This window comes from Sphaerodactylus townsendi, linkage group LG02 (assembly GCF_021028975.2).
Source record: "Sphaerodactylus townsendi isolate TG3544 linkage group LG02, MPM_Stown_v2.3, whole genome shotgun sequence".
NCBI classification, from domain to species: Eukaryota; Metazoa; Chordata; class Lepidosauria; order Squamata; family Sphaerodactylidae; genus Sphaerodactylus; species Sphaerodactylus townsendi.
Window position 1 is genome coordinate 172,107,879 of NC_059426.1, and position 20,357 is coordinate 172,128,235.

The window sequence follows — 20,357 nt, forward strand, 5'->3', positions numbered from 1 at the left end:
GGGTTGGCAGCCTTAGTAGCCTGTAAGGTTGACAATGAACCTGGGGGATTCCTTGAGATTTGAGGATGGAGCCAGTAGAGGGAGGAAATCTAGAAAAGGCCTTGCCCAAAATCTATAATATAGCATAGAGTTTGCCTGCCACAGCTGCCATTTTATCCAGCTGTTGTCTAAAGATCAGTTATGATTCTGGGAGGTCTCCAGGCCCCTCTTGGGGGCTGGCAAATCTAGTAGGCACCAATAAGACACCAGCAAGGCTTCATGAAGAGTAGGGTTTTGAACCCAGCCTTGCCCAGTTACTATACCAAGATGCTAAGCACTACACCATACAGACATAAAATCAGAGGTGGGATCCAGCAGGTTCTCACAGGTTCCCGAGAGTAGTTTACTAATTATTTGTGGGTGCCGAGAGGGGTTACTAATTGGTGGTTTTGCCACGTGATTTTTGCCTCGGTTACGCCCCTCCTCTCAGCAGTAGCGCGCAGAACTTGAAGCAGTCTAGCAGGAGGTGCACCGGCGTGCGTGGCAGCCTGCGCCTGCGTGCATTCGTTTCCCACCCAAGGACCGGTGCAGCGGCTGTGTCCTTGCCATAGCCCCTCCCAGCAATGCCCCGCCCCTGGAATGCCCCGCCACGCCCCATTGGCGCTAGGTCAGTTAGAATCCCACCACCATGGGAACCTGTTACTAACGTTTTTGGATCCCACCACTGCATAAAATACTATTGCCAACCTCCAGGTGGGGACTGGAGACCTCCCAGAATTATAATTGACCTCTATATCAATTTCCCTGAATAAAATGGCAGCGTTTGGGGGGTGGGGGAGTGCACTGTAAGACATATATACCCCAATGAGGCGCCTACCCTTGCAAAAACCCCATCCCTGATTTCATCCCGACCTGGAGTTGACAACTCTTCTAAAAAAACAAGCATATGATGAAAAGGGGACAATGGTGTTTTGTTTTCTGGAGCAGGGCACATTTAAATGAAGGTTAAGTCATTGTAGACAGAATTTACTGGTTTTAAAAATCGTTTTAAATAGGGGGGGGGGGCGGGGAGGCGAGGAGGAAGCGCCCTCCCCGTCCTCGCCAGCGGGAAGCTCCCCGAGCGAGTTCTTCGGAGGGCCCCCCGACTAGGCCGCGCCGCCTCCGAGTTGCCATGGCAACCGCGCGGCCTAGCTCGGTTCCGACCAAGATGGCGCCTCCTCCGCCCGTATCCCGCTGCTCCGCGGCTGCGACGGCGGCTCTGGAGCATCTTCAGGGAGTGGGTGAGCCCTTTTTGACTCGTCGTCCTACCCTCCATTTTCCACCCCGGCCGGCGACAACTGCCGAAAAGGGCGGATTTCTTCCCCGTTGCAGCTGTTTATTTCCCCGGGAACTCTCCGCTGGAAAATGGAGCTTCTCAGTATTGCAGACACGGAGACACGGGACTTGTCCAACGGTACTCTCAGAGAGCACGTCTGAACGGTAGCGGCGCGACACGCCCTCGCCGACGCATTGCAGTTCTGCTTGCATCGGCGCCCCCATTCAATGCCCCGTTTTCCAAACCAACCAGGAAGGTTTTTGTTTGTCTCTTTGCAAGTGGGGAGGAAAAGGCAAACAAACAAACAACACCCACAAACATGAGTTCCTTGCAGCGTGTTATCAACACTTCCAGATGAGGTTCACAGCAGCAGTGAAATAGCAGGCAACACACTAGTGGACACTTGTTTTGTATGTTCATGCATCCACTCTCCAGTGTTTTACACATCCAGAACGTGAGGTGGGGTTGGTGCGTACTTTTTTTCAGACACTTTTTAAACTTCATTTGCATTCCTCCTCTTTCTTCAGTGGGGACTCCAAAGCAGCCTGCGTTGTTTTCCTGAGCTCCATTTGTTTCCCACCAGAAATCACCCACACAAACATTTGCTAAACTGAATCTGACCGCTGGTCTATCGAGGTTAGTATTTTCCAGCAGCAGCTCTCCAGTGGAGGTCGTTTGCGGCATCTTCTGCCTGGTCCTTTTGAACTGGATATTTAAGCATAAGCATTTTATTGTCATTGTGCACGCACAACGAAATTTACAGCAGCATTCCTCGATGCACACAATTCCAGACTCATACCCCATCCTCACTTTCCCCTTCCTCCACCCATCCCTCCACAGTCCCAAACACATCAACACGAAGCGCGGAGTTTAGCATAGCCACAGCTCTAGAGTAGAAGCTGTCTCTAAGCCTCTTTGTCCTAGTTTTGATAGACCTGTATCGTCTGCCGGATGGTCACAGTTCAAAAAGAGAGTGTGCTGGATGAGACGGGTCTCTCAGAATATTTTGGGCTTTCTTTAGGCTTCGGGAGTTATAGAGTTCTTCCAAGGAGGGGAGAGGGCAGCCAATAATCCTCTGTGCAGTAGTGAGGATTCAGACCAGAGTGGGGATTCAAACCAGGGCAGAGTGGGGATTCAAACGTCTTCAGATCCTAGTCTGACGGTGTAATCACTACACCACTGTAACCACTACACTCAACTGCATCATGGCAGCGTGTTCTCAGCAGTTCAAAATGCACTTGACCAGTCTTTGAGATGGCTAACCATGCACCATTATGTGGCACTTAAGAGTCATTCCTTACATTTTCTTTTTTTAAAAAAAATCCTACACTTCTTCCACAGATCTTAGGTTGCTGTGCCTTGCTTCCCCCTCCTGTCTATTTTATGTTTATCGTTCATTTCATTGTTTAGAAAAACGAGCGATTCGTACAAGGCTGCTTATAAGTAGAAACAACACAATCAACCCCCCAAAAGTAACTCTATATTTCACCAAAATTAAAAACAAGCCAATAAGAACTAGGTAATCCTAAAACCACTCTAACCCAACTTTGAATGCCCAGTTGTATTTTTAATTTTTTTAAATGTGGTGCATATTTTTAAATCTACCATGTATATTACAAGAGGTACAGTAATCTGCTCTCTAAAGCTAAACCCAGCGCAAACTGGATTAACGTCAGCTGTACCAAAGCCTCTTCTTCAGGAATGTAAATCTCATGTTTAGAGCATACTGAATCTGGATTAGAATTCTGCTATAAGTGGGAAGAAACACTGGATGACGCAGCTTTGGTTCAACAGATGCCGGCAATCAGTAGCGCAGTGTTTACTCCGATGCAGAATTGGTTTTTTCCTCCCAACAAAAAGAAAAGAGGGAATAATCTTACATTCACACATACATTAGGTCCAGTTAAAAAAAAGTACATGCCTTGTTCTTTCATTCATGCCTTTTAGGGTTGCCAGCTCCAGGTTGGGAAACACCTGGCGATATGGGTGGAGTTTGAGAAAGAGGAGGAACCTCATTAGAATATGATACCATCGAGTCCACAGTCCAAAGCAGCCATTTTCTTTAAAAAGGGCTTGGACAGATTTATGGAGGAGAAGTCGATCTCTGGCTACCAATCTTGATCCTTCTTGATCTGAGGTTGCAAATGCCTTAGCAGACCAGGTGCTTGGGAGCAGCAGAAGCAGCAGAAGGCCCTTGCTTTCACATCCTGCACGTGAGCTCCCAAAGGCACCTGGTGGGCCACTGCAAGTAGCAGAGTGCTGGACTAGATGGACTCTGGTCTGATCCAGCAGGCTCGTTCTTATGTTCTCCAGGGGAGCTGTCATTTGGAGATCAGCTGTAATAGTTCCAGGACAACACCAGGCCCCACCAGGAGGGTGGCAATCCAGTCGCCTTCTGGCTGTTGTGTGGCTGTGGTCTGGTAGTTTTTGCTCCTAACGTTTCCCCTGCATCTATGTGGGGAAAACCCACACAGCCTGGAAAACCCACAACAGCCAGTTGATTCTGGCAGTGAAATCATTTGATAATAATACACCAGTCACCTTCCTTGGAGGTAACGGGTACCTTTTAAAACCAAAGTGGTGGAAAATTCACAAGTTGGACATTTCTGGGAATAACTTTCCAAGTCCCCTTTCAAAAGCAATCAGCAATTGTATTGTTGAAGGCTTTCACGGCCTGAATCACTTGGGTGCTGTGTGGTTTCCAGGTCGTGTTCTAACAGCATTCTCTCCTGACGTTTCGCCTGCATCTGTGGCTGGCATCTTCAGAGGATCTGATGTTGGGAAAGCAAGTGGAGTATATATACCTGTTGGAGTGTCCAGGGTGGGTGAAGAAACATTGTCTGTGAGTAACAAAGAAGACAGCCAGGTCAATAAGTGAGGGCATCTGAATAGAAGTATGAGTAACAATGAAGTCTACAGCATGGGAGTAACAATGGAGATTGCAATGGAGATGCTCCCACCTACTGACCTTGCTATCTCCATTATACTCCACTTGCTTTCCCAACATCAGATCCTCTGAAGATGCCAGCCACAGATGCAGACGAAACATCAGGAGAGAATGCTGTTAGAACACGGCCATACAGCCTGGAAACCACACAGCACCCAATCAGCAATTAATTGTCCATTTGATTTGACCCCTGTTTTCTTCTAACAAAGGGCAAAGAGAATTTCGGTCAGCCAGAACTAGTTGAGCATATGTTGAGGACGACTCCCAACTAAAAATGTAAGCTGACTCGGGGACCTTACATAAAAGACTTACAAAGTTGACTTTATAATGCCATGTACGCGGACCCAGTGGTAGATTGCTCCATAGATTTAAAGAGAGATTTTCCAAGATGCTCAAGACTTCTGTGCTGTTTAATTTTCTTTAGAAAAACAACTGCAAAATGAAGGGCTTGTGTTTGACATGGGGACCGTTCAGCACTTGGAAGAAGCTATCCAGGCCATTAAGAAGCTGGTAAGGTGAAAAAGTTAAAACAAGCCAAGGAGCGTACCTCGTAGAAAGCTGTTTGCCTGTCTCTGCTTACCCGTCTTGCACCTGCTGTAACGATCAGTTGTGACTATTGAATTCCTTCACAATCTGGGACCCTCATATTTGAAGGACAATCTCCTTTCATTTATCCCTGTGCGGCAAGTACAATCATAAAGCACCAATCTGTTGACTATCCCACTACCAAGGGTGGCCCATCTGGCAACGACCAGAGCTTGGGTTTTTTTCCATCCTTGCTCTGTGGAGTGGACTCCCTGAAGAGGCAGGGGGGCCCACCTTGGAGATTTTCTGGAGGGGCTTCAAAGCCTGCCTGTTAACCAGGGCTTTTGAGGGGGTTTGAACGTCCAGCATCTTTTAAGGGGAGGGAAGAAAAAGTTTTTGGATCTATACCCCACCTTTTTCTCCTGTAAAGTGGCTTACAAGCTCCTTTCCCTTCCCTTCCCCACAACAGACACCTTGTGAAGTAGGTGGGGCTGAGAGAGTTCAGAGAGAACTGTGACTAGCCAAAGGTCACCCAGCAGGAATGTAGGAGTGCAGAAACACATCTGATTCACTAGCTAAGCCTCTGCCACTCAGGTGGAGGAGTGGGGAATCAAACAGAGTTCTCCAGATTAGAATCCACCTGCTCTTAACCACTACACCACGCTGGCTCTAGGAAGAATTTGGGACTTGCTATTTTATCTGTGCTTTTAGCCGCAGGTGTTTTAACTATTGCAAGCTGCCCTGGACCACAAGGAAAGACAGGAAACGAATGGTTTCATTAATGAATAAAGTCTGGCACTGGATCCAGAGCTCAATTTCCCCCTGTCTGTGGAGGAACAGTATGAGAGGCAAACCCTCTCATCCTGCACCATCCAGTATATATCCAAAGAGAGCCTTTGTTAGGAAATGTTTGGATCAATCCCGGTTCAGTTGAAGAGACTGATGTTTAACTTTGGCAGCTCTTTGCAGCCTAGACCTCCCGTCTCTGAAGGCTGTCTCCCTGATCAGGGCAACAGGTACTGCTTGCTGTGCCAATATTCAATAGAGTATAGCAGATAAGTTCCAGAACACAAAGATACATCCCAGTAATACACGCAGTGGTGGGATCCAAAAATTTTAGTAACAGGTTCCCATGGTGGTGGGATTCAAACTGTGGCGTAGCGCCAGTGGGGCTGGGTGGGGCGTGACGGGGGCGGGGCATTCCAGGGCGGGGCTGTGGCAAGGACGCAGCTGCTGCGCCGGTCCTTGGGTGGGAAACGAATGCACGCAGGCACAGACTGCCACGCACACCGGTGCACCTCCTGCTAGACTGCTTCAAGTTCCGCACACTACTGCTGAGAGGAGGGGCGTAACTAAGGCAAAAATAACGTGGCAAAATTACCAATTAGTAACCCCCTCTCGGCACACACACATAATTAGTAACCTACTCTCGGGAACCTGGAGAGGAGCAGCAGTGGCGTAGTGGCTAAGAGCAGGTGCACTCTGATCTGGAGGAACCAGGTTTGATTCCCAGCTCTGCCACTTGAGTTGTGGAGGCTTATCTGGGGAATTCAGATTAGCCTGTGCACTCCCACACACGCCAGCTGGGTGACCTTGGGCTAGTCACAGCTTCTGGGAGCTCTCTCAGCCCCACCTACCTCACAGGGTGTTTGTTGTGAGGGGGGAAGGGCAAGGAGATTGTAAGCCCTTTTGAGTCTCCTACAGGAGAGAAAGGGGGAATATAAATCCAAACTCTTCTTCTTCTTCTTCTATGAGAACCTGCTGGATCCCACCTCTGAATACACGTCTCAATATAAAAGTATCCAGTGTGTTTATTATGCTAGTGTGATTCCAGACATCCACTTGTAACTATACCTAATGGATTACCACTGTATACTCTATTGCCTAATTTCAACACATAACAAATACGTCTTACCAAACACACAACCCTTACTCATAACATTTCCACAAACAATCAAACATACAATTGAACATACAAGAAACCATTGAGGATGTAGAAATTGGGGAATATTAGCCCTTGACTCGTCGGTTTGTGCAATCCAATTATATTAACTTCCTCCTCTTCTTGGACCATGAAACCAAAAAAGTGAGTGAGCCGAAGGAGGATGGTGGGAAGTGGAAGCTCATCTTTCATTGTTTTGATGTTTGAATTCTAGGATTGCCTTCTGGTTTCATACATTGTCTGGGTTTCATTGGTCCTGTGTTATTGGTCAACACCGGAAAGCAGTATAAAACTAATAGCAGGCTAATTTCAGGTGTGTGCAGCTGGGTTGGTCTGCAGTAGAAGAGCAAGGCTTGAGTCCAGTGGTGCCTCAGAGAGTAACAAGATTTCCAGGATACGAGCTTTCAAGAGAATTGATAAAGGGAGTTTTGACTCCAGAAAGCTTATACTGTGGAAATCTGCTTGATCTTTAAAGTGCCAGTGGACTCAAATCTTGCTCTAATGAAAAAATAATAAAACTTTAGATGGTCTCCCATCCAAGTACTAACGCTGCTTAGCTTCCAACTTATGGTGACCCTAGCAAGGGGCTTTCAAGGCAAATGAGAAGCAGAGGTGGTTTGCCGTTGCCTTTCTCTGCAGAGCCTTCCTTGGTGAGCTCCCATCCAAGTACCGACCCTGCTCTAGCTTCCAACTTATGGTGATCCCAGCAAGGGGCTTTTAAGGCAAATGAGACGCAGAGGTGGTTTGCCATTGCCTTTCTCTGCAGAGCCTTCCTTGGTGATCTGCCATCCAAGTACCAACCCTGCTCTAGCTTCCAACTTTTGGTGACCCCAGCAAGGGGCTTTCAAGGCAAATTAGATGCAGAGGTGGTTTGCCATTGCCTTTCTCTGCAGAGCCTTCCTTGGTGATCTCCCATCCAAGTACCGACCCTGCTCTAGCTTCCAAATTATGGTGATCCCAGCAAGGGGCTTTCAAGGCAAATGAGAAGCAGAGGTGGTTTGCCATCGCCTTCCTCTGCAGAGTCTTCCTTGGTGATCTCCCATTGAAGTACCGACCCTGCTCTAGCTTCCAAATTATGGTGATCCCAGCAGGCTTCTCTACAAATGAGAAGCAGAGGTGGTTTGCCATCGCCTTCCTCTGCAGAGTCTTCCTTGGTGATCTCCCATTGAAGTACCGACCCTGCTCTAGCTTCCAAATTATGGTGATCCCAGCAACGGGCTTTCAAGGCAAATGAGAAGCAGAGGTGGTTTGCCATCGCCTTCCTCTGCAGAGTCTTCCTTGGTGATCTCCCATCCAAGTACCAACCCTGCTCCAGCTTCCAAATTATGGTGATCCCAACAAGGGCTTTCAAGGCAAATGAGAAGCAGAGGTGGTTTGCCATTGTCTTCCTTTGCAGAGCTTTCCTTGTGGTCTCCCATCCAAGTACTGATCCTACTTAGCTTCCAATTTATGGCAACCCCAGCAAGGAACTTTCCAAGCAAATTAGAAGCAGAAATGGTTTGCCATTGTCTTCCTTTGCAGAGTCTTCCTTGGTGGTCTCCCATCCAAGTACCGACCCTGCTTAACTTCCAAGATCTGAGTAGACTGGGCTATACTATGCCTCCTTTTTTCCCCAGCCTCTAACCTGCTGCCTGTCAATTTCTAGGAAGGAGAAAGGAAGCGTATCCTTGAACTGCTGGAAGAGGAAACCATCAAAAATTGTAATCTTCGTGTCAAAATCAAAGGAATGCCACAGATAGTCATGGAAGAGTTTGAAGGTACTTCCAAGGCTGAATCCCCACTGAAAATTAAATTCAGATACAACCAGGTTTCAAAATAAATTGCACCTTTTCATCGAGGTTTCAACCTCCCCACCGCAGCATGTTTCTAGAGAAGGCATCTATGCCTATCTCGGTTTCAAAGAATATGACAATCCCCACTTGCACGCGATTGGCTTGGATGGTCTATCCTGATTGGCTGTCGTGTTTCGGTAGGGCTGGACACTTTTTTTTGTCACGCATAGTATGTGGTAACGCGGAGCACGAAAACGCTGCATACACCCAACATGCAGCTTTTATCCCATTGGACCTCCCTTTTGTGCTCCACGCTTGACTTGGTTCTCGTGCACTCTTGAGCCCACGCTAGCAGCCGGCTTCTCAAGCCCCTCCTGCACACGTTTCAACAATAGCCTCAGCCGAGCAAAACAGGAAAAGCCGAGCAAAACAAAACAAAAAAGGCTGCGCGCTCATCATGCACAGCCTGCCAAACTCTAATTGGCTGGAAGGCATTTGCATCACTCTCTACGGCGAGAAATTAGACCACATTAGACCCCCGAACCTCTCCACCAATCTAGATTGGAGATGTGTTTTTTCTTAAAGGTTCACATTCATGCAGGTTCGGGAAAAACATGGGATAAGGGGGTGGGGGGGAGCCAGAATTGCGATGAATCTGTGTTCGGTGGTTCAGCTTTGGGGAGTTCTTCGTGAAACCTGGTGAGTATTCTGTGATTAATCAACAGTGGGGATATCAGCCAAGTAAACATGTTCCAGGTGCTCTCTTTAACATACTAAAGAGTGTACAAAGGGCCAAATTACAAATTTGCTTTTTAAAATAGTTGAGTCCTGTAGCCGCACAGCAGCTGTGGAAAGTAACTATTTAAAAATAAAGCAGAGCTTGGAACTAGAGCTTGGAACATTTCCAGGGGCGGGGGAGGGCTCCTACCACCCCCAGCCCCCATTTGCCACGCCAGATCTGTTGATCTATTTGATTAACTTAGCACCCTTCACACTTTTAACCAAATGCAAATGGTTCTTTCTCCCACCCTAGACATCCCACAGGTATATATACTCCACTTGCTTTACTAGCATCAGATCCTCTGAAGACGCCAGCCACAGATGCAGGCGAAACGTCAGGAGAAAATGCTACTGGGACACAGCCATACAACCCGGAAAACCCACAACACACTAATAATCCCCAATGTTGCGTTTTCCTGATCTGGAAACATTTTCTCCTGAAACGACCATTAGAACCCTTTCCAGAAATTGCAAGTGGAAATGGTTGGGCAAAATGTAAGGGGCGAAAGAGTCAAAGGACCGATGCTCACTCAGGTGGTCCACCTTTCGGTTCACAGCCTGCATCTCACAGTGGGTCAGCTACCCCAAAGGGATCCGCAGTTTGCCCCTCTTAAAACAGAGCCGGGGTCCCCAATCTTTGTTGAGTCTGTGAGCGCCTTTGGAAAACTGAGAGGGAGTGGGTAGCGCCACCCCATAATAGCTGCCACAGTAATCCAAGCATAATGGAAAACCTCCCTTTTAACGCCTCCTGGTAAAAGGGAAATCCTGACGAGGGAATGGAACCACACACATTCCAAGGCATAGATCAAGGGTCACTGGGGGAGTGGGGGGGAGGAGAGGGTAGTTGTTAGTTTCCTGTATTTTATTTTATTTTTATTTGTTGGATTTATATCCCGCTTTGTGGTGGGATTCAAATAATTTAACAACTGGTTGTTTACAAGCACCATTTTAACAACCGAAGTGGTGCGAACTGGCTGAATCCCACCACTGATCCCGCCCCATCCCTGAAGGGCTCTGGGCGGGTTACAGCATAATTTAAAACATAATTTAAAACGTGTTCTGCAGGGGGTTAGACTAGATGACCCCTTGAGGTGCCTATATTTCTATGCTATTGTATTCTATGTTCCTTCATCCTCCAGTTGAAAACCCTTCCATCTGAGTGGCAGCCAGTAACGAGCCCTGCCTTATAACAGCCCTGCTCACTTTCTGAAAAGCTTGGCGAGTGCCAAGAGAAGTCCTGGCGGGCATCATGGTGCCCGTAGGGATCACGTTGGGGGACCCTGAAACTGAGCCACTCTGTCTCTTTGAATGGGTGAGAATCCTGACTCCGCCTCCACAAGGCGAGTGCTATTCAGGGACTCTGATGTGGCAGAAACCCTGGGAACACCTGACAACTCTGCCCCTTGAGTATCAGTCACAAGACCACGCGATTCAGTTGCAAAAAGGCAAATGGTTGAAAAATCAGTGAAAGTTTATTACCAGAGCTCTTAACAAGTAAGTTTACTGGGTCCAGGACCCTGTTTTGCAGCAATACATTTGGTTTTATAGTGGTACGTCAACAAGCAGCATTGAATTAATGATTGGTTAGTTGATATTTCACCTCCTCCTTCCTCCTGTCTATGTCTTGTCTAAATTTGGATGCGTTCCGGTATATGTGGTTGACGACCAGTTTGTTGGCTTCAGCTATAGTTTGAGATAGTTACATGTCACAGATAACCATGAAGCAAAGCTCCCTGGGGAGGGGGTCAGGAGGAGAAGAGAAGCAGGTGGCTTTTCTGAGAATCACAAGGACACAACACCGAGGCGTGTTTCTCAGAGAAACCTTGGTGGTTTTGGCAAGTACTTCTTGAGTACAGGATACAGCTTATCTTGGTTTCTACAAGGCAAGCAGTTTGCGGTCAGGGCTACATGCATCTTGGCACATTTGCAAGAACAATGCTTTCAGAGAAATAAATGTTTTCAGAGTTCTTAACTCTGTAGGTTTCGGCTTTAGCAGAGAGGCCTTTAAAATCACCTTTTTGGGGGTTCACCTTACACACCGGCATCACGCATTTAAGCGGGTCCAGTTTTGGCTGCCTTGTGTGTGTTGATTCTAGCGCTCGTTGCTGCCGCCCGCCGAGCTCAGGTCCTGAAGATCACCGAGATCGAGGCCTCCGCGCAGGAAGTGGAGTCTGTGGTGGAACGGACGCATTCGAAACAGAACTTTTCCGAACAGCACAATCTTGCACTGAGGTAGGTTGGGCTTGTCCAGATGCAATTAGGATGACACCTGAGGAGTTGTTTGGCATCCTGGCCCTTGCTAGGAGGGAGGGCCAGGAGGGAGGTGATGGGAGGAAGGCCAGTGTAAGGTCGCAATGCAACCTTGACGGGGAGCCTGCTGGAAATCCTGGCGGGGTGCCCGGACTGGTTATCAGTTGTTGTCTGCTTGCCTGTGTGAGAACTTTTGTGCTCTCTGTGCTCTAATCTTTGGCGGGAACTTGTCTGAAGCCCGTAAAAGCGGCTGCCTGGGCTTTGGTAGTTAGTTCCTGCATTGTTTGTATTTGACTAAGGATGCCAGCTCAATAAAGAACCTGCTACAGTTACTTTTGACTGGACTTTTCTAGTTCGTTACAGCCAGCATGAACAGTGGGCTGTGCAGGAGCTGAAAGGCGCAGAGACCAGAATCGTTCCAGAAACAAAGTGGAAATTGCTTTACCTCATCTAGGGAACACATGGGGGGAACCTCAGTTGGGGCTCTGGCTCAGTGGAAAAGCCTGTGCTTTGTATTCAGAACATCCAGGGTTCAATCTCTGCTATCTCTGGTTAAGGCATCTGGCAGTTGGGTGGGTGTATCGGAGAGCCAGCGTGGTGTAGTAGTTAAGAGCAGGTGGATTCTAATCTGGAGAACCGGGTTTGATTCCCCACCCCTCCACCTGAGTGGCAGAGGCTTATCTGGTGAACCAGATGTGTTTCCGCACAACTACATTCCTGCTGGGTGACCTCGGGCCAGTCACAGTCCGCTCAGAACTCTCTCAGCCCCACCTGCCTGACAAGGTGTCTGTTGTGGGGAGAGGAAGGGAAAGGAGCTTGTAAGCCACCTTGAGTCTCATTACGGGAGAGAAAGGTGGGGTATCAATCCAAACTCTGTTTAGGTGGAATCTCTTTTCCCTCACCTTGACCCCTTTACTCCTGATCCTTGTCTCTGGATCAGCAGAAAAAAAGCTCGCTCCCTCACCAACATGACATCCCTTCACATATCTAAACATGGCTATCACGTCACCTCTCAACCTCAGCAGTGGCGTAGGAGGTTAAGAGCTCGAGTATCTAGTCTGGAGGAACCGGGTTTGATTCCCAGCTCTGCCGCCTGAGCTGTGGAGGCTTATCTGGGGAATTCCGATTAGCCTGTACACTCCCATACACGTCAGCTGGGTGGCCTTGGGCTAGTCACAGCTTCTCGGAGCTCTCTCAGCCCCACCTACCTCACAGGGTATTTGTTGTGAGGGGGGAAGGGCAAGGAGATTGTAAGCCCCTTTGAGTCTCCTTAAAGGAGAGAAAGGGGGGATATAAATCCAAACTCCTCCTCCTCCTCCTCCTCCTCCTTCTTCCTCTTCTTCCTCTTCCTCCTCTCCCTCCTCCTCCTCCTCCTCCTCCTCCTCCTCCTCTTCTTCTTCTTCTTCTTCTTCTTCTTCTTCTTCTTCTTCTTCCCCTCTTCTTCTTCTTCTTCTTCTTCTTCTTCTTCTTCTTCTTCTTCTTCTTCTTCTTCTTCTTCTTCTTCTTCTTCTTCTTCTTCTTCTTCTTCTTCTTCTTCTTCTTCTCACCAAACTAAACATCCCCAGCTCCCTAAGCCTCTCTTCGTAGGGCATGGATTCCACATCTTTAACCATTTTGGTTGCCCTCCTCTGTTCCAGCTTGTCAATATCCTTCTTGAATTGTGGTGCCCAGAACTGTGCACAGTATTCTAGGTGAGGTCTAACCAATGCAGAATAGAGAGGTACAATTACATCCCTCGGTCTAGACACTATACTATTGATACAGCCCAGAATCGCATTGGCTTTTTTGGCCGCTGCATCACACTGTTGACTCATGTTCAGTTTGTGATCTACTAAGACTCCCAGATCCCTTTTGCATGTAGTGTTGTCAAGCCAGGCGTCACCCATCCTATATCTGCATTTCCTGATGCTTAGGTTTCCTGTACGTTTCCTGAAGTTTACCCAGCCCCCTAAGTCTGTCTTCGTCGGGCGTGGATTGGCCTCTGTCGTTGACTTAAGACTGCAGGCATAATTTTATGGCCACTATTAAAATCTGTCAGAAATCAGAAGTGTAAATCTGTGAGAAAAGTAGAATCTGTGGGAAAAGACAGTAAAGAGAACATGGAGCCCTTGCAGATGCTGCCGAGTTGAAGGGGAATCTGTTAAGGCTCTTTCAACGTTGTTATTATTTTCATTTATTATTATTCATTAAATTTCTAGACCATTGCCCACGAGTGTGCCGTTCCGAGGGAAAATGTGGTTTTCTGTGTACATTCTGTGTTGCTATTTTGACAGCGAGGAACAGAAAGAATTCGGGGACAAACAGGAAAAAACCGTCGACATTCTGAACCAGCAGCTGGCAACAAAGAACAGCTTCTACATTCAAGTCAACGAACTTCTCAATATGGAAAGAGACGAAGAGGAGGAGTCTGCTTTTCAGATCAACGCCACTGATGAACTGGAGAAAGAAATAGTTTGGGCGGTGTCAGTGTTTGAAAAAGAGCAGGCATTGCTGGAGAGCCAGGTATGTGTTGAAGCAGCGGATTTACTCGGAGTAGACCACCTTGCAGGACGCAATGTAGACAAGAACTGACAGACACACAGTCACCAGTGCAGTTCTATTCATTGCTATCTACTGACAAAGTGCTTCGCCAGACCACAGGTGTTTTCAGGCACACATCACCCTGCTGTCTGTGCTAACTATATACAAAAGCGGTACCAACCAGGTGCCCTCACCTTATCAGGTTTGCACACGGTACAAGCTGTGCTCTCAGTCCTAATCTGCACACGGCACCTGCTAGAAGGAGGGTCCAGTTGTCATTTAGATTTTGCTCATCTAAACACATGTTCTGACAGTATTTCCCAATAGCCGCTTTAGCCTCTGGGCAACTTCCAACCTGGCTTCCCAAGATACCTTAAGGGAAGACGCCAAGAATCAAGAGGATCCGGATTCATATGCAGAAAGCAGCTGATGTTCTGCTGAACTAGCTCATTCCTCATCTATGACCATTCCTTGGCAGGTGTGATCTGGCCACAGTGATCCATGCTCTAGTTAGATTCCTGTCGTGCGTATTATGCAGGGCCATCTTGGAAAACAGTCTGGAAACTGCCCAAAAGGCAGCAGACAGGTAATTCAGGATGGGATATGGCCCTTCCAATTCTGTGAATCTATGGCCCCTTCCGCACAGGCAGAACAATGCACTTTCAATCCGCTTTCAATGCGCTTTGCAGCTGGATTTTACTGGGCGGAAAAGTAAAATCCACTTGCGAACAATTGTGAAAGTGGATCGAAAGTGCCTTATTCTGCGTGTGCGGAAGGGGCCATGACCCTCACAGATTTCAGGGAGAGGCACAACGATTAGGTCCGAAGCCAGAGTGGAAAAAAGCTGAATTTCTTGTACGAGGGATTAAGCAAAGAGAAGAGGGATTCTTCGACTGATTCCCGGTTATTTGCGATTGTAGACTGCAGATCTCCAGAGCAAACTGTTGGCCCTCAAGCTCCAGATAGCCCAGAAGAGCATGGAGTACGAAGCACTGCTGGCCATATTGTGTGCTCTTCAGAAGCAAGTGGAGGAGAAGAAGCAGGTCAGAGAAATGCTGTATCGGAATCATGAACCCCTTCGTTTAATCTACATGGGTCAGGCTAACGTGTGTGCCGTTCTAGAGGCTGTCAGGATCACCCTGCCCCGCCCCTCCCAGACTCAGGGAAAGCACTTCTGTTTCTGCAAAAGTTTTTATTCAGAAATAGCGTTTCAGGTAAAATAGGTCAACAGATGTTTGTTGACAGTACTGGGGGGAAAAAACCTGGCAAAAACCCTCTACAGATACAGAACAGCAGTGACTAACCACCCCACTCCAGGCCACACACCCTTTCCCAGAGAAACCCGACTCTTCCCTCTCAGCTGCAAAGGAAAGCTCGTGGTGTTATAAGAACATAAGAACATAAGAACAAGCCAGCTGGATCAGACCAGAGTCCATCTAGTCCAGCTCTCTGCTACTCGCAGTGGCCCACCAGGTGCCTTTGGGAGTTCACATGTAGGATGTGAAAGCAATGGCCTTCTGTGGCTGTTGCTCCCTGAGCACCTGGGACTGTTAAGGCATTTTGCAATCTCAGATCAAAGAGGACTGCTAAGATTGGTAGCCATAAATCACATCTCTCCTCCATAAATCTGTCCAAGCCCCTTTTAAAGCTACATCCAGGTTAGTGTGGCCATCACCACCTCCTGTGGCAGCATATCTCCAAACACCAATCACACGCTAAGGAAGAAGTGTTTCCTTTATTAGTTCTAATTCTTCCCCCCAGCATTTTCAATGAATTCCCCCTGGTTCTAGTATTGTGAGAGAGAGAAAAATTCTCTCTGTCAACATTTTCTACTCCCATGCATAATTTTATATAGACTTCAATCATATCCCCCCCTCAGCCGCCTCCTCTCCAAACTAAAAGAGTTCCCAAACGCTGCAGCCTTTTCCTCATAAGTGAAGGTACTGCAGTCCCTCAATCATCCTCGCCGCCCTTCTCTGCACTTCTTTTTTTTTCATTCTTTCAATATCCTTTTTTTGAGATGTGTATGCTTACTCAGAACTGAACACAGTACCTGGCAAGCGGTCAAAGCACCACAGCTTTATATAAGGGCATGACAATCTTTGCAGAAGTTTTATTCTCAATTCCTTTCCTAATTATCCCCAGCATAGAGTTTGCCTTTTTTCACCAGCTGCTACATACATTGAGTTGACATTCTATGGAACTATCAACTAAGACGCCTAAATCCCCTCTCCTGGTCTGTGACTGATAGCACTGACCCCCCTGTAGCATGTGTATGTGAAGTTTGGATTTTTTTGCCCCATGTGCATCATCACTTGCATTTTGCTACATTGAACTGTGCATTTGCCATTTCTTAGCCCACTCACCTAATTTATCAAGGTCCCTTTGAGCCTTTCAATCCTTTTGTGGTTCTCACCAATTCTACATAATTTGGTATCATCTGCAAACTTGGCCACCACGCTACCCACCCCTACTTCCAGGTCATTTATCACTAGGTTAAAGAGCACTTGGTCCCAATATTGATCCTTGGGGACAATTCACTCCCTACATCTCCATTGTGAGAATTTCCCATTTACACCTACTCTTTGTTTCCTGTTTCAACCAAGTTTTAATCCATAGGGAGTGACTTCCTCTTATTCCTTCATTGCTGAGTTTTCTCAATAGTCCCTTGTGAGGAACTCTTTTGTCAAAAGCTTCCTTTTGGGAAATCCAAGCTTAGACAATGTCCACTTGGTTCCCCCCCATTCACACATGCTCTGTTTACATCCCTCAAAAGAACTCTAGTAAGTTTGTAAGACAGGATTTGTTCTCTCTGCAAAAGCCACAGTGCTGGACTCTTTCTCAGCAAGGTCTTGCTTTTCTACATGTTTTATAATTTTATCTTTAATGACAGATTCTACTAATTTACCTCTAATATAGGAACAGATGTCAAACTGACTGGCCTGTAATTTCCCGGGTCCCCCCTAGATCCTTTCTTAAAGATTGGTGTGACATTGGCCATCTTCCAGTCTTCAGGGATGGAGCCTGATTTCATGGATAAGTTGCATATTAAAGTGAGAAGATCAGCTATTTCATGCTTGAGCCTCTTTTCAAGAACTCTTTTGGGTGAATGCAATCTGGGCCAGGGATTTGGTGCAACATTTAGTTTATCAATGGCTACGCCAGAACTTCTTCCTTGTCTACCACTATCTTTGTTAGTTCCCTCGGATTCGGCTTCCTAAGAAGCTTGGTTCAGGTGGCAGGAATTTTCCTCACCTCCTCTTTGGGTGAAGACAGATGCAAAGAATTCATTCAGCTTTCTCTGCAAGTAATCTCCTGTTTCATCTTTAGCACACCCTTTGTTCCTTTGTCATCTACAACGGGCCTCACCGCTTCCCCTTGTTGGCTTCCTGCTTCTTTGATGTACTTGAAGAACTGTTTGTTGCTGGTTTTGATGTTCACAGCCATGTGTTCCTCATAATCCTTTTTTTTTTGCCTCCCTTTTACAGCTAACTTGCTTCTCTTTTGCCACCATTTGTGTTCCTCTGGTATCATCTGTTTTATCAGTTGTTGGACTTCCATTTTCTAAAAAGACATCTTTTTTTTTCCCTAATAATTTCCTCAGGACGCCCCTCTTGTTAACCAAGTGGTGGCTTCTTTGACTGGGCTAAGCTGCTCTCCTAACCCAAGCAAGTGAACACAATTCCAGCTGAGCTTTTTGTGTGACTGTGTTTTAAATAACCTCTCCCAAGCATCTTTGGACATTTTTGACTCTCTTGGATTTTCCCCTTTTCAGCTTCCCTAAGCGACTCATCTCCCCCCCTCATCTTTGAGGTGAAATTTCCCTTTCTTAGCTGGCAAATGTAACTACATTAGTAGTTGTCATCACTTGTTCACAAGATGCAGAGATACTGGGAATCTGACAGCATTGTGGTCGCTAGTTCCCTCATCGCTCAACAACACTGGACTTCCCAGCACCAGGTCCTGGGTCCCACACATAGAATTAGATCTAGGATCACATCTCCTGGTTGGTCTCTACAACCATCTGCTCTAAGCCACAGTCATTTTAGGCATATCCAGGAATGTTCCTCTCCTTTACTATGACCTGAACATGCATTTTTCCAGGCTTCTATATGGGGATAAGTTAAAATCACCTTAACATACCACTTTACATTTTTTTTGCTTTTGTTGGCCTCTTCACTAATTTCTTTTTTCCTACTCTCAGCAGAATCCTCTTTGTGCTTTTGGTCAGGGGACGAGCAATATATTCCTAATGTTAAACTATGCTTCACCCCCTGGTATTGATATATCCACAGTGCTTCTTGTAGGGGAATCAGGCTCCCCTTGCATTGTCTGTCTATTTTATGTGACACTCATGCTCTCTTTGATGTAGAGGGCCACTCTACACCCCCCACACACTTCCCTGTCCTATCCTTTCCTGTAGAGCCTGTGAACCCTGGGATAAATACAGTATCCCACTGGTTCCTCCTCATTCCCAACCATGTTCCCTGTGGATGCCCACTATATCAACAATGTCCTCCTGTCAAAACTTCTTGTACTCCAGCTCCCCCCATTTTAGGGTCTAATGCTTCTACTATTAGCATAGAGACACTTCTTGTATACTCTGTCTCTGTCCCTAACCTGGGATTTATGTGTTTTGCCCCTCTAGCCTTTTGTAGACACTATCACTTTATCACATTGCTGTGCTCTTTCACTCTTGTATGTGGTTGATTTAAAAAAAACCTCCTTCTCTGTCTGCATCCCCTATGGATCTCCTGTATTCCAAACCTAAGTTTCCCACCTTTCAGTCTCCTGTCGCTTTCCCCTCAGGGACTCAAGCTTAAAAGCTGTTCTTGCACACCTTTTTTAATGTTGAGCGCCAGCAGCCTGGTTCCTCTTTGGTTAGCAGATGTAGAAGTCCTCCCCGCCCCTTTGTACAGGCCTGCCTTTATCCCAAAAGGTTCCCCAGTTCCTGGACAAATCTGAAACCCTCTGCCTTTGCACCACCTTCTCATCCACGCATTGAGAATCTCCCTGTACTCTCCGGGCGGCTTGCTTCAGCTCTCGGGCCCCTGGCAAAGGTGGAACAGGTAGTGCATTTCAGAGAATGCCACCTTGGGGGTCCTGCGGATTTTAACCTTTTTTCCTAGCAGCTCTAAATTTAGCTTCCCCCAGGAACCTCCTCCCGGGCTACATTTCCCAATGTCATTGGTACCACTCGGGACCAGCAACTGCTGACCTCCACCCCAGCACTGTCTACTACAGCCTATCTAGACTTGCAGCGTGACATCCTGCAACCTTCTCGACAAGCATTCAGGCAGGCAGGCAAGTCACCACAGCTATGCGCGTCATCAATGCCTGGCTCACAAACCCAACTCTCTATATTCCTGATGATCGAATCACACCACTACAAGGGAGCTCCCCCCACCTCCCCCCCCGCCGCAGGGGTATCCTCAGTGCGTAGAGGATATCTGACCACCAACTAAGGAAGGGGTCCCATCTAAGGGAACATTCTTCCCCAATCAGCAGACTGGCACCCTCTCTGTCACCCATGACTCACATTCTCCATGCCATCTGAAGAGATGCTCACCTTGGGAGTGGGACCCGGCTGTTGGGTCCCTGAAAGCCTTGTTTGTTGCCCTCTCTGCCTCTCTCTAGCTTCTCCAGGTCTGCCACCTTGGCTTCAAGAGAGAACGGACACGCTCCTTGTATGCCAGGAGCTCATTGCAGCTTGAGGGCACACCCACCTAATCTCTCTGGCCTAGTGTGGCAGATAGTCATACATGTGACACCCTCCAGTGCAAAACACTGGGAAGCTCCCCATCCCCCCATATGCTGGCTTCCCCTTGCCTTCATACCTGCTTTTGTTTATATATTTAGATATTAAACTTTTTAGTCAGTGCCCCTTTGAGCCATCTGTACCCTACTCTATCCCCTCAAAAAAATGTCCTTATTAATTAATTCTATTTTATTTATTTTTTTTTTAAAAGAATAAGAAATTATGCTGCTACGCTAGGGCTGCCAAGGCACCGCTGGTTCCAGAGACTGAACTAAAAGACTGAAATGACTTCCACCCCAGGAGCCCCACCTTTTAGCAGCCCATAGGGACAAAGAGTAACCTCTGTGCCAACCCCTGTTAAGTTTCTCCCAGCACCCTCCAGCAGTCTCAGCTTCTTAGCAAATCCCATATGGGAGAAAAAGAGAGAAACCCCTGCAAAACCCCCCTGTTAAAAAAATACACTGTTTTAAAAGATGTGGCTTTGAGAAAAAGCTCCTCCAAAATGAACACCAGCAGGTCACTCTGCTCTTCTCCTGGCCAGTTGCCTTAGTCCACTGCTGTCTTTTTTC

At 47.2% G+C, this 20,357-nt stretch overlaps 1 protein-coding gene across 1 annotated transcript in view; it reads left to right on the forward strand.

The window, feature by feature from the left end:
• Window positions 1–1,171: 1,171 nt before the first annotated feature.
• The window catches only part of LOC125426959 (myosin-11-like), a 28,653-nt gene continuing 9,467 nt past the window's right edge, over window positions 1,172–20,357 (forward strand). The window contains exons 1-6 of the mRNA XM_048485862.1: window positions 1,172–1,259; window positions 4,666–4,751; window positions 8,354–8,465; window positions 11,357–11,492; window positions 13,784–14,012; window positions 14,951–15,073. Of these exons, the coding sequence (XP_048341819.1) occupies window positions 1,187–1,259; window positions 4,666–4,751; window positions 8,354–8,465; window positions 11,357–11,492; window positions 13,784–14,012; window positions 14,951–15,073 (759 nt within the window). The 5' untranslated portion in view covers window positions 1,172–1,186. The remainder of the gene's footprint in view (window positions 1,260–4,665; window positions 4,752–8,353; window positions 8,466–11,356; window positions 11,493–13,783; window positions 14,013–14,950; window positions 15,074–20,357) is intronic.